Source organism: Lipotes vexillifer, unplaced genomic scaffold (genome assembly GCF_000442215.2).
Source record: "Lipotes vexillifer unplaced genomic scaffold, Lipotes_vexillifer_v1.1 scaffold241, whole genome shotgun sequence".
NCBI classification, from domain to species: Eukaryota; Metazoa; Chordata; class Mammalia; order Artiodactyla; family Lipotidae; genus Lipotes; species Lipotes vexillifer.
The window spans coordinates 6287104-6314569 of NW_006784922.1; the positions used below are offsets into that span (position 1 = coordinate 6287104).

At 36.0% G+C, this 27466-nt stretch overlaps 1 protein-coding gene across 3 annotated transcripts; it reads right to left on the bottom strand.

Moving 5' to 3' along the window:
- Positions 1–579: 579 nt before the first annotated feature.
- PPWD1 (peptidylprolyl isomerase domain and WD repeat containing 1) lies at positions 580–27466 on the bottom strand. Of its 3 annotated transcripts, none has more exons than XM_007457108.1 (11): positions 27204–27466; positions 23936–24038; positions 21987–22087; positions 21721–21841; positions 12598–13045; positions 8654–8844; positions 7621–7810; positions 4679–4860; positions 3366–3447; positions 1879–2061; positions 580–840 (listed from the first exon to the last, which is right to left on the bottom strand). In XM_007457108.1, exons 1-11 carry the CDS (start codon positions 27391–27393, stop codon positions 697–699), a joined length of 1935 nt encoding a protein of 644 aa, XP_007457170.1. In that variant the 5' UTR covers positions 27394–27466; the 3' UTR covers positions 580–696. The 3 variants fall into 3 exon arrangements, with proteins under 3 accessions (XP_007457170.1, XP_007457171.1, XP_007457172.1); XM_007457109.1 differs by having other exon boundaries at positions 21721–21743; positions 22062–22087; positions 27204–27465; XM_007457110.1 differs by lacking the exon at positions 23936–24038 and having other exon boundaries at positions 27204–27465.

Consider the following 27466-nt stretch of genomic DNA (forward strand, 5'->3'; position numbering starts at 1 on the left):
AACATTTTTACTCAATATATACTTTCTTGATGGTATATTTAGTAAGGTAAGAAAAGATTATACTATATAAACTGAAGACAAAAACTGTTTAGCTACATTAGAAAAATGATGTGAAAATAGTAAATGAATCAGTATATAAAACCAAGGACTCAGGTGTTCCATTTATTCTGATTTTTATATTTGAAGAATATTTCCTAATTATTAAGGAATTAAAACACTTTTGACCAAAGGCACTTCCTATTTATTTATTGAAGTTTTACTTACCACTACTTACTACTTAACAGTGATCAAAGGACAAAACTATTTGGCATGTAACACAAACCTTGTAAAAGGAAATGGTGTATCACTGTCACATCCTGACCCTTTCTTATTGGATCTAAAGAAACATTTGAGGGCAGACTATCTGGCATATTTTTAAAAAGCTAAGGAACAAATGCATACCATTCTCATTGTTTAATATGGTTTTAAGTCTCATGAGAAATTATGTATAAGGAGTGCTATTTGCCTGAGTTTTGGTCCATTTCAGTTTATCACCTCAGGATGACAAATACTGCAAGAAAACTCAAAAGCAGAGCTTTAAAAAAATGGCCTTTAATGAAAACTATAAAAATAAATCTTAAGAGCTTCCTTATGTAAAATAATCCTGTGTTTAATATGTGTGTTTTTATTTACAAAGACAATGAGACAAATCTTATTTTACTTAACAGTAATATTTATGATGCTGACATCCTCATAGGGCTTATCTGTTTTGGGATTGACTTTGACGTTGGAGATCCTCTGTACAACTTCCATTCCTTTAGTCACTCGTCCAAACACTGTGTGCTTATTATCAAGCCAAGGCTATGTTGGAGGACAAAGAGAAAATCTTGGTGAACTCCAAATTCTTAAATCACACCCTCTGGGTGAGCAAATTAAAGAGAATTTAAACTTCAGCTTCAATTAAAAATATAATTAAAAAGATATAGTTTTACTTAGCAGTTTTTAAGAGTAATTTCCATGTTATATTAAAAAATATAAAAGCATAATCTAATGTTTAATTAAATATCTGCATCTTTCAGACCAAACAGCACTTGAAGATGTTTGCTGAAGCTAAGTTCTTTGCATGGCTTAAAGCATTATGGCTAAGGCTTTAAAAGTTTTCTGCATGAATCTTACCCTGCACAAGAGGCAGTTTGGAATAGTTTAGGCAGCATGTGCTTTTGGCATCAGAGAGATAGGAGCTCAAACTCTGGCTCTGCTACTTACTTGACGTTTGTCAAGTTAATCAGGTCTGTTTCCTCATCTGTTTTTTAAAACTGGGTATAGTGATAGTAGAAGTATTGTGAATATTACATGAGATCATGTGCCTGGCAGACAATAGTTATAAGTATTTTTCCTTTACTGCTCAGTTTCTACTTCTAAAAAATAAAATGTGTAATTTTTATAATTTTGTGGAATTGCATAGCAATAGAGCTAGATATTCTTACACTGTATTTCATTAAATCTACAATGTCATTGATTAAGGGCTGCATTCTGATTTCAGAGACATAAAAATGTGGAAAAAAATGTATTAAAATTGGGAATTCTTACACTCTAATCCTCTCATTCTAAAGATGAGGAAACAAGTCCAGAGGTAAAATAATTTGTTTTGGATTGTCCAATTAATAGTGGCAAAGTTGACTTAAACTGCAGTGTCCTGAATTACAAAAGTACTGTTTTACAAAGTAAAATCTGATTTGTTAGGTAATTTTGCATTTTCTTCTCTAAATTGTTTTCATTTTTATATCCTGGCATATATAAATAATGTAGAGAATAACGAAGCTCTCTTTTCCACTAAATTCACTCTCTTTGATCAAAACCTATGAATCTTTGGCTTATAGACAATGCTGTTCTACTTACTGTTGGTACTACTGTTATGAAAAACTGGGATCCATTAGTATTTGAGCCAGCGTTGGCCATGCTGAGTGTGTATGGTCTGTCATGTCGTAATGTTGAATGAAATTCATCTTCAAATTCTCCTCCCCATATGCTTTCTCCTCCCATACCAGTACCTGTTGGATCTCCTGTCTGAATCATGAAGCCCTTAACAGAAAGTAGATAAAATCACATTACACGTGTTACATATATGTATGCTTTGGAGTCTTATGTTTGTCAAGAGTGCTTTGTAGTCAATAAAATCTTAACTTTATTAACAGTCATTCTATAAAGTGATTTTATTAAACTCTTAGTTATACTTTAATTTGGATGATATATTTCCATTGCTTAACTGCTACCTTATTTCAATGATGGAAACAAAAATGTAAAGGTCTTTCCATTTATAGATAGGTACTATCTTGCTCAATAATCTAAAGCCAATTAATAATTTAGATAAGTTTTAGGATCTTACATAATGTGTTAGGTCTTAACATAATTGCCCCAGTTCTTCTCTCTTCCCTTTCCCTAAACACTGGATTTTCTGGTGAGTCACTTCACTAATTCCTTCAGAATCTTGAAATCTGATTTTTCCTTCTGGCATTTCTCCTGCTATTTATTTCTTTCTTTTTAAATTTATTTATTTACTTTTATTTTTGGCTGCCTTGGGTCTTTGTTGCTGCGCCTGGGCTTTTTCTCTAGCTGCAGTGAGCGGGAGCTACTCTTCGTTGTGGTTTGCAGGCTTCTCGCTAGGTGGCTTCTCTTGTTGTGGAGCACAGGCTCTAGGCACTTGGGCTTCAGTAGTTGTGGCACTTGGGCTCAGTAATTGTGCCTCGTGGGCTCTAGAGTGCAGGCTCAGTAGTTGTGGCGCACAGGCTTAGTTGCTCCGCGGCATGTGAGATCTTCCCAGGGCAGGGCTTGAACCCGTGTCCCCTGCATTGGCAGGCAGATTCTTAACCACTAAGCCACCAAGGGAAGACCTCTCCTGACATTTCTGACCTGCCAGTAATCAAGAACTACATCACTGTTCCATCCATTTTATGGAATGGTGCTCAACAAAATCCTGGGCTGAGTTCATTCTGCTCATCAGGTATTAATGGTAGTTTTCACAGATAAAGTGGCAACATGGCTCTTCTATTATTTAATCTTTTCTAGATCCAGACCTTATCTAGCCACTAGGAACTGGTTACCCTGGCTTTTGGTCTTATCTCAGCAAGATCCTTTATTCATTATCTGACCCTTTGCTTTAACTGCTTTAATTGCTGCAGTGTTTCTAAAAAGGTAACCATGCTATTATTCTTATCCTTGATTCTAGATCTGATTCATGACCATCCATTCTTGTTTTGACTTCCATAGTCCATTTTTCCTATTCCTAATAAACAGCTAAGTGAGAGAACAAGATTCCTTAGGTTTTAAACCTCTTGTTATGCAATAACATACTATTCCTTAAATCACATAAAATTTGCATAACTGACCTTAATTATACGATGAAATGTATGTCCATTATAATAACCATTTCTGCTGTGAACACAGAAGTTTTCCACTGTCTTAGGGCACCTAGTAAGACATAATATTAAAAACATGAAAATTAATTGGAGCACCTTATGACAGTTGTCTTTGTAGTTCAGCTTCCTAATGGTGTTCTCAGAATCTTCTGACTGTTTCAGAAGGACAGTCTTTTTTTCGCAATTTCTTCTAATCTCAGGACAAGCAAGAGTTGACAGGGCATATAAGCAGTAGCCTATTCTTACAGTTTAATATACTATCTTTAGGTCATGACTGCTTATTATATTTGAGTTTGACAGTATTTAGATTCCAAAGTCATTGAGCAGCTTTAAAAAAAACAACCATAGCACCTTAACCCACTGCACATAGTGGGTTAAGTTCCTGGAAAAGGTAATTTTCTTATTAAAAAAATGATATAGTATGGTGATATTTCCTGACCAAAGACTAATTCACTGATATGACAGCTACTAAATTTAATAAACTTTAAATGACAATCACACATTCAGATACACTTTCTAAATAATATTAACTAATCTCATGAGATGATTTAATACAGTACTTTATCATGTAATAGCTCCTAAAGCTGGGAATGGCAGAGGGAATCAGGAGAATCTGTACCAAGCACATCAGGAAATAGGCTTAATGGATGCATGGGTTCTGAATGCTTAAAATGAGATGGTCCAGGAGTCTAGAACTGCCTAGTTTTTTGTTCAATGCCATGATATGGTAAAACATTGGAAATAAAACATTCATATCCAAAATAACTAAGTACTTTTAAGTCAAGGCATTGTAAAAGATGTCATCTTTTGGATCAAGAATAGCCAGCCATACTGTATTGTATTTAGTAGTATTGTATGTTCATTCTGCAAACTTTTCAAACATCAGGAAGGAAAAATAATTATCCTCCCCTTAAAGAGGTGCTTTGAGAGGAAAGCCAGTTGTAACAAGTGACCCACAAAACCTATAGTTGGAATGTGTAGTTGATGGTAGTGGTAATATATATTTATCACTTTACAGTTACATTCAGCACTGTCATAACTACGATATTCTGTCCTTATGATAATAAACCCGTGAAGTATGTATATTGAAGTATGTGTATATATTTATAAAATTTTCCCATTTCCTAGCTTAACAGTTATCAGAAAGCTCAGGAAAGATGCTCTAACATTTCAATTCTTCTAAATTCCTTAAGTCAAAATAGCAAGAATTTAAAGTTGCATAGTTTCTTCAAATATACACATTTACACTGGTGTTTATTTACGACAACAAAAACAGTACATACTCAACAGGAAAAAGTTTGATGTGAATGTCTCCCATGCTCGTGTGGATAATGGCACTATCTGACACTCGTTTAGGTCCCTCAGCTTGAGTAGCTGCCATGACTTCTTCTTTAGAAGGTTTCTCATTAAAAACATCTCGGTCAGAATCTGCACTTTTTGTATCTTCTGGTTCTCGTTTAGTAAACTCAAGGAGGAAAATAAAAAGTGAGTAAATGAATTAAATTTTTCATCTGGTTAAAATTTACGAACAAGAAAATTTCATTTCTAATGAAGTATTTGAGGAAACTAAGAATTCACATCAGAATAAATGCTTATTTCAAGAATCACTTCCTATCATAGGATGTGTAAGGCAGCTAAATTATTTCTACACTTGTCTAATATGAAAATGAATATGACGAAGATGTATGATTTCAAATGGAATTTTAAGTTTTTTGGTGGAAATTTTTATGGGTATCCATTTAACAAGATGCAGTTTTATTTGCGGTAGCTCTCTGCTTCTGCCTTCTAGTATGTCCTACCTAACCTGCAATTTATTGCTTACTTTCCTCTATTTAGATTGCCTGAGTTTGAATTCCAGCTCTGCCACTTAACTAGTTATGTGACTTTGGGGAAGTAAGTTGATTACTTTCATTTCTTCATTCATAAATGGGGATAATAATAAAAACGACCTCAAAATGGCACCTGCTATGAAGATTAAATGAAGGGATGTAAGGTGCTTAGAAAACAGTGCCTAACATATAGAAGGCACTATATACATATTAATAATTGTTATTTCTATGAGTAGGACCTTGTGCTGGTAGGATGAGGATTCAAAGATGAATCAGTAATGGATCGTGATCTTTTTTTATTGGTCAGAGCCCATCTGATCTATCTAAAATCTGAAGCTTGGAAGAAAGGATTACATTTTGAGTGAAGTTATAGAAATCTCAGGATCCTCGGGGTCTACAGAGAATTGAGAAAAATCTTTCAGTTGTTGAAATTCTGGACTTCTCAAGGCCTGTTTCTTTTATTTGACTCTCAATAAGCAGAAATCTTTTCCCCCAAGAAAGTTCTACTGGATGTCAACTAAGTTCCAGGAAGGTAAAGCTAGTGCCCAGGCCCTGTCTTGCCTAATGTCATTCCTTGATCTACTTGGATCAATTCCAAATAAAGGAACAGCTAAGCTAGGATGTTACTGCCTTAAAATATTATTCTCCAGTTATCAAAGGAATGGCATGTCTGTTGTACTATTTAATTATGTGAATTTAAAAAGTTACCTTGATTTAGTTCACATGTGGAACTATTAAAGTTCAAATTCTGTAAAATTTTACTTTTATTTCATGATAGTGGATTTGAAAAAAGGGATACGAAATTTGTGTATATGTTTACCATTTTAGTTTTGCTTAAGAATATGTACATCTAATAAAAAAATTCATGAAAATGTTAGCAGTATAAATACACAGTGAGTGACTTAACATTTTGTTTTTCTATTTCTTCAAAGTTTCCAAGGAACATGTATGGTTTAATCAACATAAGCATAAACTCTGAGGAAAGATAAAGAAAGAAAATTTGTTAAAGTTTTTAAATAAAGTGGATGGAAAATTAGTATATGTGTTTTTAGTGTATATCAAGAATTATCTTTTATGATTTATTTTTACCTTCAAAACAGTTAAATTACAGGTAAAAACAAGAAAAATTATTTTCCTTTAACATATATTAAGAAATCTTTAACAATGACTTTGAAAGTTATAAGCAAAATTCTCATCTTAAAAGAATATACCCATTTTAGGCTAAAAGCTTGGTTGGAGGAGATAAACTGCTATTCCTACATTTACCAAATGCTGGTAACCTTCATAGCATCACAGCTGCTTCTATGTGTCAGATGAATGAATGAGTATACTATAATGGGCCAGATACTTTACCAAACTCTGTGGAGTGTGGTAGGTGAAGAAAACATAGTGCCCTGTAATATTGGATTTTATATTATCTTGAGGAAGAGAGGATAGTGTCAGAGACACCCCCCCCACCACCAAAAATCAGCAAATTATTCCAAAAAGTATGACACATTACACAAGCAGGCACACCTAATCCAGACTTAATGTCAAGAGAAGGCTTCCAAGCTGAGACCTGAAGTATGAGTAGGAACTGGGGAGAGGTATGTGGCTGGTAGAAGGAATAACCTGTGCAAACACCTACAAGTAAAAAGAACACTCAAATCTTGTAAATGGGATCAAGTTCAGTATGGTCAGTAGAGCAAATGAACTAAAAATGAAGAAAGATAAACTAGGGGGGCAGCTAATATAGATAGCTGGGGAGTTATTAAAGGATTTTAGGCAGAGAAATAACCACTTTTGGGTCTTAGAAAGTCTCTAACTGATTGTGAAGGATAGAATGCAAGCACAGAAGTCTCTACACTTCAGATTTTTCTGTTTGACTGAACAATCAGAACGGTGCTACTCCTAGATAGCTTAGTAGTTTGATTTTGAGCCCAATCTTAGTTAACACTGCAAAGTACTTTTAGTTCTCCAGAAAAATAAAATCCCTCAGGAATGTACAATTCCAACATAGCATCATTACAATGGAATCAAAAGGTAAAAATATGTATGTAGAGAAGGAGGTGTGAAAGTTATGTTCAAGAGTAAAAGGTGAAAAATACTAAAACAAGAATTTAAAAAACTCCACAGCAAAAACTATCATAGCCACTTACTATCATCTTAGCACAAACAGTTGTAGAAGCCAGGTTGAAAAATGTTCAAAACAGGATGTAAAACAGTACAGAAATACTTAAAATCAAACCCTAGTTAAAAATTCTACAATATTAATGTTATAAGATGGTATTCTGGTTGTTTAGAAAGTCTGCTATTATTGCCAACATTTTCTTCAGTTGAAAGCACAAGCTAAAAAAATAAAACTCCAACTAAACTGGAAGAAACATTAAAGTCTATCTCCTAGTACTTCCACATACCATATAAAATCTATTCTTTTTGAAAGATGTACAGACTATTGTTGGGTCAGCTTGAAGATTCTGAAGAACAGGGTTTTCAGAAGCTTTCATTTCTATAGTAGTTGCAGCACGATGTTTTTTGGCTATTCCCTGGAACAACGCCAATTGCATCACTCTAATATTTTCTTGCTTGCCTAAGATCCGCACACACCTGGAAAATACAACAATATTTTATTCAACAAAATTATCAGGATTAACTCCAGTTATAACAACTTTACAGATAAAAGCTAGGAATCAACTATATCCTTTATCTTTGTACAAAATAACTAGTGAAAGGTTTTTAAAAAGTGTTTTTCTACCTCTCCTTCTCCCCCAAAAAAGTTATTTTAAATTGGTAGCTATCTATACTTTTCAGATTAAAACAATAACAATCATTCAGTCATACAGTTTTAACCTATCCCTATCATTTTAATCTTTCTGCAAGTCTTCAAAGATTTTGTATTGCCAAGAACTACAATATAAATGTTTATATGTGAGAATGTATAGCACAAGATTTTTTTCCTTTAAATATACTTTAAGTTCTTTTCATTTACATTCTGTGATAGTATCTGATTATAGCAATTTTGTTCTAAGACCAAATGGGCTGTTTGCACAAAAGGCTTTTTGTGGTTTCATACATTTTAACTTCTGATTTTATGTCTAGCAGGATGTAATGCTGAGTTCTGTGGTTAAAATATTTGGCAACATTTAACATGAACCAGGCTAATTTAAATCAATAAGCAAAAGACAGACTGAAACTTGTTAAAAAAAAAAAATTGAAACTATGCATATCTTCCTTCCATTTCTTTTACAAACATGAGTGGAAACTTTTTACATAAGATTATAAACAACCAAAAGACCACAGAAAAATCCAGTCAAAACATTTGGTTAAGTTTAGACATTTGGGACCATTCCACTTGTCTTAGAACAAACAAAACTCCCATTGTTTCCCAAAAGGAGGAAATGGTCCCTTAAAAGTACATTTTTAAAAAGCATAAATTATATTAAAGCTTACCGGTTTGTTTCTACATTTATAACTTTAATGCCCAGCATTGTTCCATAGAGTACAAAGTGTCCAGTTTCATCAAAAACTATATTAATTAATCTTACTGCATCCACCTTCTCCAATTCACGTTCTACAGCCATGCGTCGGCCAAATTCCATGTCTGGTAGCTGTTGCCTCATCTGCTGCAGTTCAGTAAACATCTAGGAAACAAACCATTTATTAACAAAAAATGTTACATGATAAAGGGAAAGAGAATTTAAATAAAAGCAGAGTACACATTAAGAGCCACTAACAGTTTATGTACTTACATATCTTCTTAAGGAGTATTCTAAACACTTGAAGCAGGAAATCAAAAGATGTTAGTAAGTTCAATCATAAAAAATAGTATATATACTAACTGGTTCTTCTAATGAAAAAAATAAAAGAGTAAACATAACTACTGCTTTCTCTGCAGAAACAATATATCTGCTGCATTTTATAAGCCACAGACTAACACTTTCCAATAGAAATATAATGCAAACCACATACATAATTTAAAATTTTTTAGTAGCTACATTAAACAAAGTAAAAATAAACAGATAAAATTAATCTTAATGTTTTATTCAACCCAGTATATCTAAAATATTATCAAACAATTTATATTTAAGTAACAAAAAATATAAAAAAGCAATATAAAGATATTAAAACATTAAGCAATATTTAAGCAATATTTAAAAATTGAGATATATTCTTTTTTCTTATATTAAGTCTTTGAAGTCCAGTGTGTATTTTATACTCAGTCCAGCTCAATTTGGACCAGCCACATACCAAGTGTTCAACAGCCATATGTGGTTAGTGGCTATTAAACTGGACAGTGCAGCTATGGATTGTGAGGTCCTTGTACAAGGATCATGGGCCTGCCATATAACAAGCACTCCATTTTTGTTGAATGAATGAACTCTTTTATGATTTCACTAATTTATAACAATTTCATAGTTCAGAAAATGTTTCAAGTTATTTTGGAGCACCATTACAGTTAATTATCATTAGGTATATGTGGTTTAGGATAGACGAATATTTTTATGAGTGCCCTTTATTTTGGACATTTGGTTTACTTTTCTTTAGATATTTAATACACAGCTTTCAAGATGGAGGTCACATCTCAATTACTATTTACTATCACACTACCAGCCTCCCCAAAGATGTGATCTTTACAGTTTTCTAGATATTTAGGGCATCAAACTGCAAAAATCAAAAGTAGCTCTCTATTGTAGATGAAAAGAAGTCAGGCTTATGTCCCATCTACTTCTTTTTTCCATGCTTGCATTAACGAAATATCCAGTTTTTCTAGATATGGAAAGAACAACATACATAACTCCAAAAATGTAAAGGAGGTATGTGTTAGGGAACAAGATGAGGCCAAGTTCTTAAAGAATAGCTAAAACGCTTGGTCATTAGGGTTTCTTGTCTCCAGGCTCTGAGACTGATATATTGCTTTACTCATTTGCCAGAAATAGCCTAGATGCCAGACTACATTTTTGTAGTGTGGGACCCTTGATTATTTTTGCTAGAGAGAAGATTCATTTTCAAGACTTAAAGTCAGTACATGGCAATCTGCCCATATATATGTATTTAATAAATTTAATCCAACCTTTTAAGCACATCAGTATCTTTTTTCTTATAGTATTCTAGCTTTAATAGTTGGACCTCTGTAATACACAACTGCATGGCCATATGCAGTGCTCCTGATTAATAAAATACCAGAAGATACAACTTCATACCATCTAATTAAATTTGTCTATTAAACCAGGGCTCTAACTAGTTAGAAGCTCCCTCCCTTAACATGGGACTATGAGATTCTAGTCATTAACCAGTCATTAGCATTGTACATAATTTAATTGGCATTTGCCTTTTTTGCAAACTCTCTCATTCTGAATTTCAACTTGTCATACACTTTGCTACTGACCTTCTCGTATTACCTCAGTCCTATAATTTCAACAAATGTTAAAGACAACAGTGAAGAAATAGTGGATTGAACATCTCAGAGTATATGTGTTAAGAGATTTATATCTGGAGAATAGGTTTTAAGTATTTCTTTTCTTAAGGAATCTGGGAAGAGTCACAAGTTGTAAAGAGTTTTAAAATTATATTTAAGTTGAAACCAATATGTAGTTATCAGCCACCATTAAAGAAGAAAATATCACAAGGAAAGGTTTCTCCTTCTCCTAAAAGCATAATGGAAAGCTATATTCTTCCAATAAGAAAATGAGTTATGAGGATGATTTGATTAGCAAACAAATCTTCCCTTTTGTCTGGATTCATATTCCTTCAGGCAGATGATCAACCCAACTTATTACTACTTGCCACCAAACAAGAGTATCACTAATAAGGGTCGTAACATTTTTGAAGCGCTTAATTCAGGGAATCTAATGTACACTGGTGACTACCAAGACTGTAGAATTGACACTGTTATTCAGTAAACATTATCACTACAAAGGTTCAACTCACAGCCTTTCAAGAGGATTCAACATACCATTAGCAGTTAGAGAACCACATGATGGAAACATGTGATGAGACTCAAATATCCACAAAAAGCAATTACCTTAGTCTTAGCATGGATAAAAACTCTTATTCTACAACTACATGCTCTAATAAATTCTTTTTTTTTTTTTCTGTTTTATTGGCCACACTGCACAGCACGCAGGATCTTAGTTCCCCTACCAGGGATCGAACCCATGCCGCCTGCAGTGGAAGCGCGGTGTGTTAACCACTGGACTGCCAGGGAAGTCCCAATAAATTCTTGTTAGCAGTAATTATGTGTCAAGTATTGTTCTTAATGCTGGAAATACAATCATAAGCAAAACAGATACAGGACCATAAATCACACACAGTTTAGTTTACTGGGGGCTGATACACATTAATCATATAATAAGACCAAATATTCTAAAAGAAAATAAACAGTGATACAAGAACCACATAAAAAAAATAGTTGTCTGAGACTCTAAGAACAGTGGAAGATTACCAGGGAAAATGACTCTTCAAGATTTGAAGGATGAGTTCAATAGGTAATGGGAGGAATGGGGAGAGGGGTCACTCCATACATGAGGGACAGCATATGCAAAGGCCCTGTGGTGGAAGACATAGTCAAGAACTGAAAGAAGGCCTGACTGGCTAGAGTAAGAGGTAGTAGAAGTAGGTTGAAGGCACAATATGGCAGGCCACGATTTGGTCTTGATCCTAAGAACAACAGGTAGTCACTAAGAGATTCAAAGTATGACAAGATCAGATATGTGCTCTGAAAAGATTCCTTTGGGTGTAGCATGGATAACAGATTAGGAGGAAGCCAGAAGAGATGCAGGGAGTAGTCCAGGCAATAGGTCAGGCAAAAGATCATGAGCTAGGGTAGTGACAGCTGTGCTAAAAGAAGTGTATGCAGAAAGTAAAATTAACAGGACTCATGATGAATCAAATAGAGCGGTAAGGAAAAACAGGTAAAGGTGACTCAGATTCTGTCTTGTGCAAGCAGATGGATATTTGTGCCATTCATGAAGACAGCAAAAATAAATAAATAAAATAAAAGGATAGGACCAGGTCTGTTTATAATAGAAAGCTGGAAAAATAAATTTGGAAGTAGTCATACAGACAGGAGTGTACAGTGAGAAGAGAAGGGGGCCTAGCATGGGTTTTGAGGATCTCAAAAGGAGGAGCTTGCAAACAAAACAAAACTGAAACAAAAGACACATAGGTATAAGAAAAACTGGCTAAGAATTTATCATATCATAAAGCTAGGGAAGGGAGTTTTGAAGAGCAACAATGCAAGACAGAAGACAGTTGAATAATATCTTTAATGTGCTAAGAGAAAATGATCATCAATCTAAATGCCCATATCCAGAAAAAAATATCTTTTAAGAAACAGCACAAAATAAAGACATTTTCACAAAAGTAAAATCTGATTAAATTTATATGGCACTTACACTTAGTGATTCATCGAAGACTCTCATGAGTTTTCCAGTTAAAAATCTGAAAATTCTAACCTTTCTATCAGAACCAATAGTAGCTATTTTCTTCCCATCAGGTGAAAAACATATGCTGGTTGGATAAGCCTTGCACTTGGCAAATTCATATAAATCTGTATCAGTTTTATATTCCCAGTTCACATTTTTGGGGAATTTATATTCATGAAGAGGACCGGTCCAGTATTCAATCATTCCAGATTTGTCAGAAGACACTATTGCTTTGTAAACTGGGTTTAGCCGTATCTGAGTAAGAGGTGATGTATGGAGTTTGTCAAAAATATGTAGCGGCTGGTTATCTCCTCGACCGTCATAAATGAAAATTTTTCCTGTACTCTTCTCAGAAGCAGCAACTGAAGATATGGCATCCCCTGGGCAATAGATCCACTCACACTGCCCAGGAAAATAGCTAAAATAGTAAAGAATTGAGGGGGGAAAAAAAGAGGTCAATACAAGAAGTAAGCATCCTTCCTCATTCTCATCACCAAAAAATGTCCTGGCCAGTTATTTACTTGTTTAGGATTCTTTGCTCAGAAGTAGCAGACAGAGACATAGAATGGGGAAGAATAAGAATAGCTACTGATTTTTCTCTTTCTGACTTCATCAATGCAATGATAATAACTTCTGAGGACTTATCAAACCACAAGAAGAGAACTGCATGCAGCAGATCATTTACAAGGAAACCTGAACAGACGTGGGCCTTAAAATACTCCAGGGCATTGTTTTTTGGACCTTTGTCTAGGTCTCCATCTATGTATAACTTACTTTTAAAGGTTAGCATGTAACAGTATATTCATAAATCCATTCTTGAAATATTTAAGATAAAAAAATTTTAGTGGGCTTCCCTGGTGGCGCAGTGGTTGAGAGTCCGCCTGCCGATGCAGGGGACGCGGATTCGTGCCCCGGTCCGGGAAGATCCCACATGCCGCGAGCGGCTGGGCCCGTGAGCCATGGCCGCTGAGCCTGTGCTCTGCAACGGGGGAGGCCACAACAGTGAGAGGCCCACATACCGCAAAAAAAAAAAAAAAAATTTTAGTCATGACTATGCTCAACAGAAAAACATTCTGATATCACACTCTCATTATCAGTAGGTTGGTCTTACAACTATGAGCTTTGAACATGCTACCTGATAAAGTGTAAAAGAACTGGACAAATTTCATCAACATACAAAACTTATATATTCAATTGTGTGTTGTCTCCTTCAAAATAGTCAGTCTGAGAAGTTACACAGTTATTCCAATGATTGAGGTAATGCTCAAAACCTTTTAGGGACTCTTAGAATTTCTATCAAAGCTTAAAAAATATAGGCATACCTTGGAGATATTGCAGGTTTGGTTCCAGACCACTGCAATAAAGTGAAAACTGCAATAAAGCAAGTCACATGGCTATTTTGGTTTCCCAGGGCATATAAAAGTTTATGTTTACACTACCTGTAGTCTATTAAGTGTGCAATCGCACAATGTCTAAAAATATAAATAAATATATATATATGGATATACATACCTTAATTTAAAAATATTTTATTGACTCCCTCTTGCGAGAGCACCAGAATCACAACTGCCTGCTGAAAAATCAACGGCAGGAAGACACTGGAACTCACCAAGAAAGATACCCCACATCCAAAGACAAAGGAGAAGCCACAACGAGACGGTAGGAGGGGGTGCAATCACAATAAAATCAAATCCCATAACTGCTGGATGGGTGACTCACAAACTGGAGTACACTTATACCACAGGAGTCCACCCACCGGAGCGAAGGTTCTGAGCCCCACGTCAGGCTTCCCAACCTGGGGATCCAGCAACAGGAGGAGGAATTCCTGGAGAATCAGACTTTGAAGCCTAGCAGGATTTGACTGCAGGACTTCGACAGGACTGGTGTAAACAGACTGCACTCTTGGAGGGCACACACAAAGTAGTGTGTGCATGGGGACCCAGGGGAAGGAACAGTGACCCCATAAGAGACTGAACCAGACCTACCTACTAGTGTTGGAGGGTGTCCTGCAGAGGCAGGGGATGGCTGTGTCTCACCGTGAAGACAAGGACACAGGCAGCAGAAGTTCTGGGAAGTACTCCTTGGCAAGAGCCCTCCCAGAGTCTGCCATTAGCCCCACCAAAGAGCCCCGGTAGGCTCCAGTGTTGGGTCGCCTCAGGCCAAACAACCAACAGGGAGGGAACACAGCCCCACCCATCAGCAGAAAAAACAGATTAAAGTTTTGCTGATCTCTGCCCACCACAGCAACAGCCAGCTCTACCCACCACCACAGTCCCTCCCATCAGGAAACTTGTACAAGCCTCTTAGATAGCCTCATCCACCAAAGGGCAGACAGCAGAAGCAAGAAGAACTACAATCCTGCAGCCTGTGGAACAAACACCACATTCACAGAAAGATAGACAAGATGAAAAGGCAGAGGGCTATGTACCAGATGAAGGAACAAGATAAAATCGCAGAAAAACAACTAAATGAAGTGGAGATAGGCAACCTTCCAGAAAAAGAATTCAGAATAATGATAGTGAAGATGATCCAGGACCTTGGAAAAAGAATGGAAGCAAAGATCGAGAAGGTGCAAGAAATGTTTAACAAAGACCTAGAAGAACTAAAGAACAAACACCTAGAGGAATTAAAGAACAAACAAACAGAGATGAACAATACAATAACTGAAATGAAAAATACACTAGAAGGAATCAATAGTAGAATAACTGAGGCAGAAGAACAGATAAGTGACCTGGAACAGAGTGGTGGAACTCACTGCTGAACAGAATAAAGAAAAAAGAATGAAAAGAAATGAAGACAGCCTGAGAGACCTCTGGGACAACATTAAATGTAACATTTATATTATAGGGGTCCCAGAAGGAGAAGAGAGAGAGAAAGGACCCGAGAAAATATTTGAAGAGATTATAGTCGAAAACTTCCCTAACATGGGAAAGGAAATAGCCACCTAAGTCCAGGAAGCGCAGACAGTGCCAGGCAGGATAAACCCAAGGAGAAACATGCCGAGACACACAGTAATCAAATTGGCAAAAATTAAAGACAAAGAAAAATTATTGAATGCAACAAGGGAAAAATGACAAATAACATACAAGGGAGTTCCCATAACGTTAACAGTTGATTTCCCAGCAGAAACTCTACAAGCCAGAAGGGAGTGGCATGACATATTTAAAGTGAAAGGGAAGAACCTACAAACAAGACTACTCTACACCACAAGGATCTCATATAGATTCGATGGAGAAATCAAAAGCTAAGAGAATTCAGCACCACCAAACCAGCTCTACAACAAATGCTTAAGGAACTTCTCTAAGTGGGAAACACAAGAGAAGAAAAGGACCTACAGAAACAAACCCAAAACAATTAAGAAAACAGGAATATGAACACACATATTGATAATTACCTTAAACGTGAATGGATTAAATGCTCTAACCAACAGACACAGGCTCGCTGAATGGATACAAAAACAAGACCCATATATATGCTGTCTACAAAAGACCCACTTCAGACCTAGGGACACACACAGACTGAAAGTGAGGAGATGGAAAAAGATATTCCATGCAAATGTAAATCAAAAGAAAGCTGGAGTAGCAATACTCATATCAGATAAAATAGAGTTTAAAAGTAATGAATGTTACAAGAGACAAGGAAGGACACTACATAATGATCAAGGGATCAATCCAAGAAGAAGACATCACAATTATAAATATATATGCACCCAACATAGGAGCACCCCAATACATAAGGCAACTGCTAAGAGCTATAAAAGAGGAAATCGACAGTAACACAATAATAGTGGGGGACTTTAACACCTCACTTACACCAGTGGACAGATCATCCAAACAGAAAATTAATAAGGAAACACAAGCTTTAAATGACACAATAGACCAGATAGATTTAATTGATATTTATAGGACATTCCATCCAAAAACAGCAGATTACACTTTCTTCTCAATTGTGCATGGAACATTCTCCAGGACAGATCACATCTTGGGTCACAAATCAAGCCTCAGTAAATTTAAGAAAACTGAAATGATATCAAGCATCTTTTTTGACCACAACGCTATGATATTAGAAGTCAATTACAGGGAAAAAACGTAAAAAACACAAGGGTAAACAATATGCTATGAAACATCCAGGAGATCACTGAAGAAATCAAAGAGGAAATCAAAAAAATACCTAGAGACAAATGACAACAAAAACACGACAATCCAAAACCTATGGGATGCAGCAAAAGCAGTTCTAAGAGGGGAGTTTATAGCAATACAAGCCTAACTCAAGGAACAAGAAAAATCTCAAATAAACAATCTAACCTTACACCTAAAGGAACTATAGAAAGAAGAACAAACAAAATCCAAAGTTAGTAGAAGATCAGAGCAGAAATAAATGAAATAGAAACAAAACAATAGCAAAGATCAATAAAACTAAAATCTGGTTCTTTGAGAAGATAAACAAAATTGATAAACCATTAGCCAGACTCATCAAGAAAAAGAGGAAGAGGACTCAAATCAATAAAATTAGAAATGAAAAAGGAGAAGTTATAACAGACACCACAGAAATACAAAGCATCCTAAGAGACTACTACAAGCAACTCTATGCCAATAAAATGGACAACCTGGAAGGAATGGACAAATTCTTAGAAAGGTATAACCTTTCAAGACTGAAACAGGAAGAAATAGAAAATATCAACAGACCAATCACAATAATGAAATTGAAACTGTGATTAAAAATCTTCCAACAAAGTCCAGGACCAGATGGATTCACAGGTGAATTCTATCAAACATTGAGAGAAGAGCTAACACCCATCCTTCTCAAACTGTTCCAAAAACTTGCTGAGGAAGGAACGCTCCCAAACTCACTCTATGAGGCCACCATCACCCTAATACCAAAACCAAACAAAGATACTACAAAAAAAGAAAATTACAGACCAATATCACTGATGAATACAGATGCAAAAGTCCTCAACAAAATACTAGCAAACACAATCCAACAACACATTAAAAGGATCATACACCATGATCAAGTGGGATTTATCCCAGGGATGCAAGGATTCTTTAATATACGCAAATCAATCAATATGATACACCATATTAACAAACTGAAGAATAAAAATCATATGATCATCTCAATAGATGCAGAAAAAGCTTTGGACAAAATTCAACACCCATTTATGATAAAAACTCTCCAGAAAGTGGGCACAGAGGGAACCTACCTCAGCATAATAAAGTCCATATATGACAAACCTACAGCAAACATCATTGTCAATGGTGAAAAACTGAAAGCATTTCCTCTAAGCTCAGGAACAATACAAGGATGTCCACTCTCGCCACTATTATTCAACAGAGTTTTGGAAGTCCTAGCAATGGCAATCAGAGAAGAAAAAGAAATAAAAGGAATACAAATTGGAAAAAAGAAGTAAAACTGTCACTGTTTGCAGTTGACATACTATACATAGAAAACTACTAGACCTAATCAATGAATTTGGTAAAGTTGCAGGATACAAAATTAATGCACAGAAATCTCTTGCATTCCTATACACCAATGATGAAAAATCTGAAGAAGTTAAGGAAACACGCCCATTTACCAGTGCAAAAAAAAGAATAAATACCTAGGAATAAACCTAGCTAGAGAGACAAAAGACCTGTATGCAGAAAATTATAAGACAGTGATGAAAGAAATTAAAGATGATACAAACAGATGGAGAGATATACCATGTCCTTGGATTGGAAAAATCAATATTGTGAAAATGACTATACTACCCAAAGCAATCTACAGATTTAATGCAATCCCTATCAAATTACCAATGGCACTTTTTACAGAGCTAGAACAAAAAAATCTTAAAATGTGTATGGAGACACAAAAGACCCCAAATAGCCAGAGCAGTCTTGAGGGAACAAAACAGAGCTGGAGGAATCAGACTCCCGGACTTCAGACTATACTACAAAGCTACAGTTATCAAGATAGTATCGTACTGGCACAAAAACAGATATAGATCAATGGAACAGGATAGAAAGCCCAGAGATAAACCCACGCACCTATGGTCAACTAATCTATGACAAAGGAGGCAAGGATATACAATGGAGAAAAGACAGTGTCTTCAATAAGTGGTGCTGGGAAAACTGGACAGCTGCATCTAAAGGAATGAAATTAGAACACTCCCTAGCACCATACACGAAAATAAACTCAAAATGGATTAGAGACCTAAATGTAAGACTGGACATTATAAAACTCTTAGAGGAAAACATAGGTAGAACACTCTTTGACATAAATCACAGCAAGACCGTTTTTGATCCACCTCCTAGAGAAATGGAAATAAAAACAAAAATAAACAAATGGGACCTAATGAAATTTAAAAGGTTTTGCACAGCAAAGGAAACTACAAACAAGACGAAAAGGCAACTCTCAGAATGGGAGAAAATATTTGCAAATGAATCAACGGACAAAGGATTAATCTCCCAAATATATAAACAGCTCATGCAGCTCAGTATTAAAAAAGCAAACAACCCAATCCAAAAATCCAAAGAAGACATACAGATGGCCAAAAAGCACATGAAAAGCTGCTCAACATAACTAATTATTAGAGAAATGCAAATCAAAACTACAATGAGGTATCACCTCACCCCAGTTAGAATGGGCATCATCAGAAAATCTACCAACAACAAATGCTGCAGAGGGTGTGGAGAAAATGGAACCCTCCTGCACTGTTGGTGGGAATGTAAATTGATACAGCCACTATGGAGAACAGTATGGAGGTTCCTTAAAAAACTAAAAATAGAATTACCATATGACCCAGCAATCTCACTACTGGGCATATACCCAGAGAAAACCATAATTCAAAAAGACACATGCACCCCAATGTTCACTGCAGTGCTATTTACAATAGCTAGGTCATAGAAGCAACCTAAGTGTCCATCAACAGATGAATGGATAAAGAAGATGTCGTACATATATACAATGGAATATTACTCAGCCAGAAAAAGGAACGAAATTGGGTTATTTGCAGAGATGTGGATGGATCTAGAGACTGTCATACAGAGTGAAGTAAGGCAGAAAGAGAAAGACAAATATCGTATATTAACACATATATGTGGAACCTAGAAAAATGGTACAGATGAACCAGTTTGCAGGGCAGAAATTGAGACACAGATGTAGAGAACAAATGTATGGACACCAAGGGGGGAAAGTGGTGGGGGGGAGGGGAGAGGGGGGTGGTGTGATAAATTGGGAGATTGGGATTGACATATATACACTAATATGTATAAAATGGATAACTAATAAGAACCTGCTGTATAAAAAATAAATAAAATTCAAAAATTCAAAAAATATATTTTATTGCTAAAAATAATGCTAATTGTCATCTGAGCATTCAGCAAGTCATAATCTTTTTGTAATAGTAACATCAGAGATCACTGACCACTGTAACAAATACAAAAATAATGAAAAAGTTGAAATATTATATGAGAATTTCCAAAATGTGAAACAATGACACAAACTGAGCAAATGCTGTTGGGAAAATGGTGAGTATAGACTTGTTCATGCAGGGTTGCCACAAACTTCTATTTGCCCAAAACCCACAGTATCTGTGAAGCACAATAAAACAAGATATGCCTGGTTCTCTTTCAATATCCTCAAAGGGGGCAAATGTTCAATATTTATGAATAGATTTGATTTTTGTTTTGTTTTGTTTTTTTGGTTTTTCTCGCGATACACGGGCCTCTCACTGCTGTGGCCTCTCCCGTTGCGGAGCACAGGCTCCGGACGCGCAGGCCCAGCGGCCATGGCTCACGGGCCCAGCCGCTCTGCGGCACGTGGGATCTTCCCGGACCAGGACACGAACCCGTGTGCCCTGCATCGGCAGGCAGACTCTCCACCACTGCGCCTCCAGGAAAACCCCAGATTTGATTTTTTAAAATAGCTAAAGTCAGGCTTCCCTGGAGGCGCAGTGGTGGAGAGTCTGCCTGCCGATGCAGGGCACACGGGTTCGTGTCCTGGTCCGGGAAGATCCCACGTGCCGCAGAGCGGCTGGGCCCGTGAGCCATGGCCGCTGGGCCTGCGCGTCCGGAGCCTGTGCTCCGCAACGGGAGAGGCCACAGCAGTGAGAGGCCCGTGTATCGCGGGAAAAAAAAAAAAAAAAAAAGCTAAAGTCTGAGGGAAACAAAGCTGGGGAATAAAGCACATGATCTATAGGTATTTCTATTTGTAGTCAAAAAATAAGTTCTGACCACAAATAATTAGACTGATTTCCTTCAGTGTCTCATAAACTGGTTTTGAAGGAAATTCCAAAGAATTCCTGCTACATACTGAATTGTGTAGTTCCAACCCCCTACTCCTCCAATTCATATGGTGAAGCCCACATCTCCAAAGTGACTATCTGGAGAAAGGGTTTTAAAGAGGTAATTAAGGTTAAATGGGGTCATAAAGGTGGGGCCCTAATCCCACAGGCCTGTGGCTTTCAAAGAAGTGGAAGAGTAAAATATTCCCCCCTCTTTCCCCTGTCCCTAATGAGGACAAAGTGTGAAACCTGGAAGAGAGTCCTCACCAGAAACCACACCCTGCTGGAACTTTGATTTTGGACTTTCCAGGCTCCGAAACTGTGAGAAAATAAATTTCTGTTGCTTAAGCTACCCAGGGTATGGTCTTTTGTTTAATCTCATTACTGTACAGTCTAAACACATAGTTTGGATGTCAATATACTTCAAAATTAAAATAAGCAACAACTCCAAAACTGTGCATAAGCCTTATAGAAACACAATACCATATTACTGAAATAAGCATAACAAGGAAGTTAATTCTACGTACCAGTAAATTAGACACGATGGATACTCATTAATTTATTAAGTAGTGTCAAACGGATATAATGAATCCTTGTTGTGGCGCTGTTGGGACATTTCTGCTGTAATTAATGACAAAAACCACAGCAGGAGCCCCCAAACAGCATCATAACAAGGATTCATAATATTTAATATTCCCAAGTAAAATTGAAAGTCACATTTTTTAATGGAATGATAATATATTCTGTTTAGAAATACCTATGGAACAGGGAAGTTTAGTTCAAGAATTCTTCCACTAAGTTAAAAAATATATACTTTAAAAAAGACTCACCCAAGCTTCAGCATATTGATCATGTCAAAGTTCACTACATCAAACACCTTCATTGCTTTATCATCACCCACGGAACAGAACAATGCTCCCTCAGAGCTAATTGCAATACTCTCAATAACTCCTATTTAAATAAATCAAATTAAAACATTCTAGTAAACACCAATGAAATGGACATAATTGAAAGAAAAAAATATTTTAAAAGAAACTTTAATCAGTACAGTTTAAAAGAGAGCCCCCCCCCGAAAAAAAAAAAGTGAAATTCTTACCTAGGTGACTGCGAAAATGTTTAACAAATTCAATCCCCTCTTCTATTTTTTTCCAGAATTTAACATGTCCATCATGACTGGCAGTAATAATAAAGTCTGTCCTGCATATATAAAATTGTAGAAGTTAATTTCTAAAACAGATCTATGAATCACTTAGTACTCCCAAAGCAATCATTCACTGAAAATCTTGGACTCTTAAATAACAGGTTAAAAAAAAAAAACCTTCCTTTATGCAGACCACTATAACACTACATTAGGGTAGACAGAACATTGCAAAATTTGATGCTCTTTTTTGGATATCGTAACAGCTTCTGCTGCACTAATTTTAAATCCAAGAACTAGGATTAGAATTGAGCTAGAACTTGACATTAAAAAAAAAAAAAAGAAAGAAAAAGAAAAATCTCACCAGGAATCACTAGATCTTAGGGTTCTTTAATGCTAAAATTACCCTATAGGCAGTCTTTTCACAGGGAAAATGTACTATCTTTCAGAAGCTGATAAATAATTAAATTCCAACATACTACTTACATATATAGCAAAATTCAATGTAAGTTTGTTTCAGATACTATCCAAGGTATTTTGGTTGTTTAAGTATCAAAATCTTGTACAGTATAGCCTCCTCTGTCAGGTATATAAAAACAGAAACCATTTGTTGAAACCTAGTATATGTCAAGTACTCTACATACATTATCTTAGCTACAACTACCTTTACAGCAACTCTGTTAGGGTGAATATTTTTTACCACCTTTTTAAAAATTAGGAAATAGTTTTACAATGTTAAATGTATTTGCCACAGGTCCATAGCTGGAGAGCAGCATTCAATATTGGGTCTGCCTAACTTCAAAATCTAGGTTTCTATAAAATCTTCAAAAATCTTTCTATTACACCCTGCTGACTTAGATTAAACAAAGAAACTTGGAGTGATAGAATGCTAGTCCTATATGCAGCTTTATACACTGACAACTTTGGACTAGGAAAAAAGAGTTAATATTTGGTTAAAATTATCCCATAAATGAAGTATAAAGATATTTAATTTAAATCTTTAACTGTCTCCAAGAGATCAAGAATAGACTGATCCAAAGAGCAACAACTCATCTTCTTTCCATGCTCACTGCCAATATCATCCCAGCCACCATCATATCTCATCTAGGTTTCTGTATTAGCTTGCTAACTGCTCTCTTCGTATCCATTCTTGCTCTATTTGAATCCATTCATCTCACCACAGCCAGAGTGATCTTAAAAAAAAAATATATATATATATATATATATATATATACACATATATATATGGTGTTACTCTCCCAATCAGGTTCAAATTCCATATAAGAAACAGAAAACCCTCTGGGGTTTAGTCCTTGCCTTTTTCCTCCAGCCTCATCCGCCATTTAACCCCTCTAAACCTGCTTCCTTTTCTGTAAAATGTAGATGATACTACCTTATAAGATTGTTAAGATAAATGAAACAACTTATGAAAAAACCTTGGCACTGTACCTGGACATAATATGCACTCAACAAAGAGCAGAATATTACTATTATTATTATTATCCTTCTACAAATCCCTATTCAGCTATTTTGAAGGTCCTGTGACATTTCCAGAATGTCTTAGATCTCATCATTTTCCCCATTAGTACTAAAGAGGCCAGCTACCAATTACTCCCATCTTAACTAATAGACTCTTCTTCATGGAAGCTCAGACACTACCTTGATCATCCCCTTTTGGCATTTATCTCCAAAAGACATGTACACAAACTAGGGAATGTTGTCTTAGAGAATGCATTCCTTGTATGATATAGGAAAGACCATGTAGGTCTTTATTCAACATAAACTATTACAAAACCTATGGAATGAAATAGAAATCCTAAAGCTACTTCTACAAATCCATCTCAAAACTGAAGCATTTTTAAAAAGGATAAACTTCTTAGAAAAAAATTAAGATGTGATATACTTACTTGGTGCACACCACATGGGTGATAACATCTCTATGCATGTAACTGCGCTCATACATGGATGCACTGGGGAGATTATCAAGATAGACTCTTTCAAACTCTAGAACTAAGGAAAAAAAATAAAGAAAAATATTTTTTAACAACTGGAATGCTATTTTGTATTTTCTTCTAGATTTTAATTTCTCTCAATTCACGTATAATGAAAGAAAAATCCAGTGTCAGTTATGTCAGTTGTAACTTATTTCACAGTACTGAATAGCACCATTATCTAGTCGGTCATAACAGGTTTTCAAGTACTATATAGATGCTTAACTGTTCCCAGAACTTAAGAATTGAGTGGTTCTGGCTTAATATAAAGGTTCCATTAAAAACCAAAAATCTTAAAGTTTCATGAAAATATCACAACCATATTTCTAACCATGTAGATCCAATTATTAGTGCACATTTAAATAAATAATAAGAGGCCAGTGAAAATCTAGAATGTCTCAGTTTATCCTGAAGGCAATGATCCTCTTTGAAGTCACTGACACTAGGTTTGAAACAGGTAAACACGATAAATGCTTAGATTTTTGGAGCTGAGAAAATCCTAGAGAATATCCAGTTGAGTGCTTCTCAAACCTTTCCCAAGGGTGAAACATTTTTAAGAGTGGTAATCTGAGGAAATATTTCATTATATGAGCTATGAAAAATTTTACTAGTAAAAAATGCCATTATACTTGTAACCAACAAAACCATCAGTGATGGCCAAACACGCCTATAAAAAGTTCCTAAATTAAGCATGACTGTTCCTAAACTAAGCATGGTTTTTCATAACTACTATATAGCAGACTCAAAGTTGTGTCCAACAAATTACTTTTCCCTTCATTTTTAGTAACAGAACCCCTGTTTTTATATGGGAATATTGACATCCAGCCACAAGATCTTTCTCACCATCTCTGCAATTAGGTGTGACCAAATGCCAATGAGATAAAAGTGAAAGTGTTGTGCAACAGTCAAGAAGTCTCCTTGAAGAGTTGTGCCCTTCTTCCCTTATTCAGTCCTACAGCTGGGAACTGGGAGATAAGCACTGTTAATTCTAACAAACACTAAGGACAAAGATGAGGTCCATACCCTAGTGATGTTTGGGCATGAAGTTGGAAAGAACCTAGGTCCCTTTGGAGCCTCCACACCAATCCTAGATTGTCTACTTTAGGACTTTTATCTTTTTAATGTTACTGTCATATTGAAGTTTTCTGTAATATGCAGCTAAATTTAACCCCATCTGATGCATATTCCTTTTGCTGTTTATTAGTTCACTTGTTGAACAGATATTTATTGAAAACAAACTAGGTTCCAAGAGACATGGACATAAAGAATTATTAACACATAGTTCCTGTCCTTGAGAAACCATCAGTTTAATTAAAGGTAATGCCATATCATTTATAGTGTCTTTCTGAAAATGTGTACAAAAGTCCCATGTCCAAAGAACATGTTAAAGGGGATGGTTCCATTTCTAGAAAGTTTTAAACCCCTGTCCTTTTAGATAAAATCTTCAATGATATTTTTTTAACATTTCATACATGTTTTTAAATTTCAACTTTTTCTTCCAACTGAACACACTACTGACTGGCTTAAATAAATGAACATCTAATTGTCTCAATTGTATCAAGTTTATAAGCTTTTTGTCTCCTAATGCTAATATCAGCACTTTGATATTTTTGGATTTTTCCATTCCCTCCACTCATTTCCACAAAAAAAGGACATGAAATCTAGTGCAAGAAAATAATTACGAGCATAAACATTATAATATTCAATCATTCCATACTTATTGAGTATCTGCTATATGCAAAGCACTGTACCAAGCACTGGAGCAAAACAGGCATGTTCTTTGCTCTTATATGTTTACAGTCTTAACAGTGAAGAGAAACATTAATCAGACAATTACATGACTAAATATACAATTAAAAATGTAGCAAGTGTAATGAGGAAACAATTGCTACGGAAACATTTAACAGAAAGACTTAGTAGTAAAAAAAAGGTAATGCACTTTAAGGGTGTTAATGTACAATGTTCAAAAAAGTAGCTTCTTCAAAATTCGGATATATAAAATTTGAAGGCTACCTATAAATTCAGTGTGATAAACACACCTCAGATTTATGATCAATGTGCTTTAGAAACCTAGCCCAGACTGGAAGAAGTCACAGGTTTCCCAGAGGAGGTGATAGCTGAGCTGAGTGTTAAAGGTTGAACAATAGTAGGTTAAGTGAAATGGGTGAGGGAAATTATTCCAGGTAGAACACCATGACAGCCATGCAGGCATTCACAGGAGAAAAAGGGCATGCCCAATTCTCAAGTGTTTTAGTATGGCTGGAGCACAGAGTAAGAAGGAACTACAAGGGTTTGGTAGAGGGAAGTAATGGAAATGCGCTGAGGGAGGTAAGGAGAAATCATATCAAGAAGGACCTTGTATGCTATGTTAGGGAGTTTGGACTTTGTTTTGAAAATAATGAGAAATCACTTAAAATTTTTAAGTAGGGAGAGTAATAAAGATTTGAACTTTCAGAAAGATCACATTTTAATGGTCTTATACGTTTAAGGAAAAAATTTCAAAGAACTTGAAAAATAAGTAAATTTAATCTGTCCCTTTCACCACTGCCCCCCCCCGCCCTTTTTTGACCACCCTTTTTAGTTGATAAAATTTTGTCACTAATCCACGTTAGTGGAAAAATGCTTCAGGCCATGGTAACTCACGAGTATGGTTTGAAAACAACAGACCTTGGTTTTTAGATGAAAGATTTGTGATCCAGGAAATTTATGTAACTATGTCAGAAAACTCATTAGTGGAAGAGTCAGGATTGAAATTATCTTTACCTATTCTTTACCACTCTAAATAGGCACCGCCTGCCCCGGCGGCCCAACACACTACACCACTCTTGAACTGAAAACCTTAAATAGAACCAATATTCTTATCCACATCTGCTAAACGGGGTTAAAAATTCCAACCTCATACGGCTGCTGTACGGATTAAATGAGAGGCGTCAAACACGTTAAGCACCGGCATAAATTAGCTTTAGCATCCATTGTAACAAATCAGAGATTAATTGTGTTAGATATTATCAAAAAGACGCTTTACTCAAACCAAATAACTATTTCGGGAGTAAAGAACGGCCAAAAGTGAGAAGACGACCCTCTGTTCCGAGGGCACAAATCCTCCGTTTTGGGGTCTGGCTTGAACTCTCCTACTCGGGGGACACAGCATTCCAACCTGCCCTGTGCCTATCTCTGTAGCTACCTTTCCTCTTCTTGACCAGCGTTGCCTCTACAGGTAAGGGCCCAACCCAGCGCTCTTCATTTTCTTCTTCGTTCTCTTGGGCCACAGCCACTACCAGCTCCCCCTCGCCGAGTTTCCTTTTTTCAGGTTCCTCCTTGTCCTGGCGCCTTCTCCTTCTCGACTGTGACTCGCTACCACCTTCGGCCGCCATGTTGTCTGAATCGTCAGAAAAGGCGCGACACCCACAAGCTCTGCTACCAATCCCGAAGCAGCGGCGCGGTCTG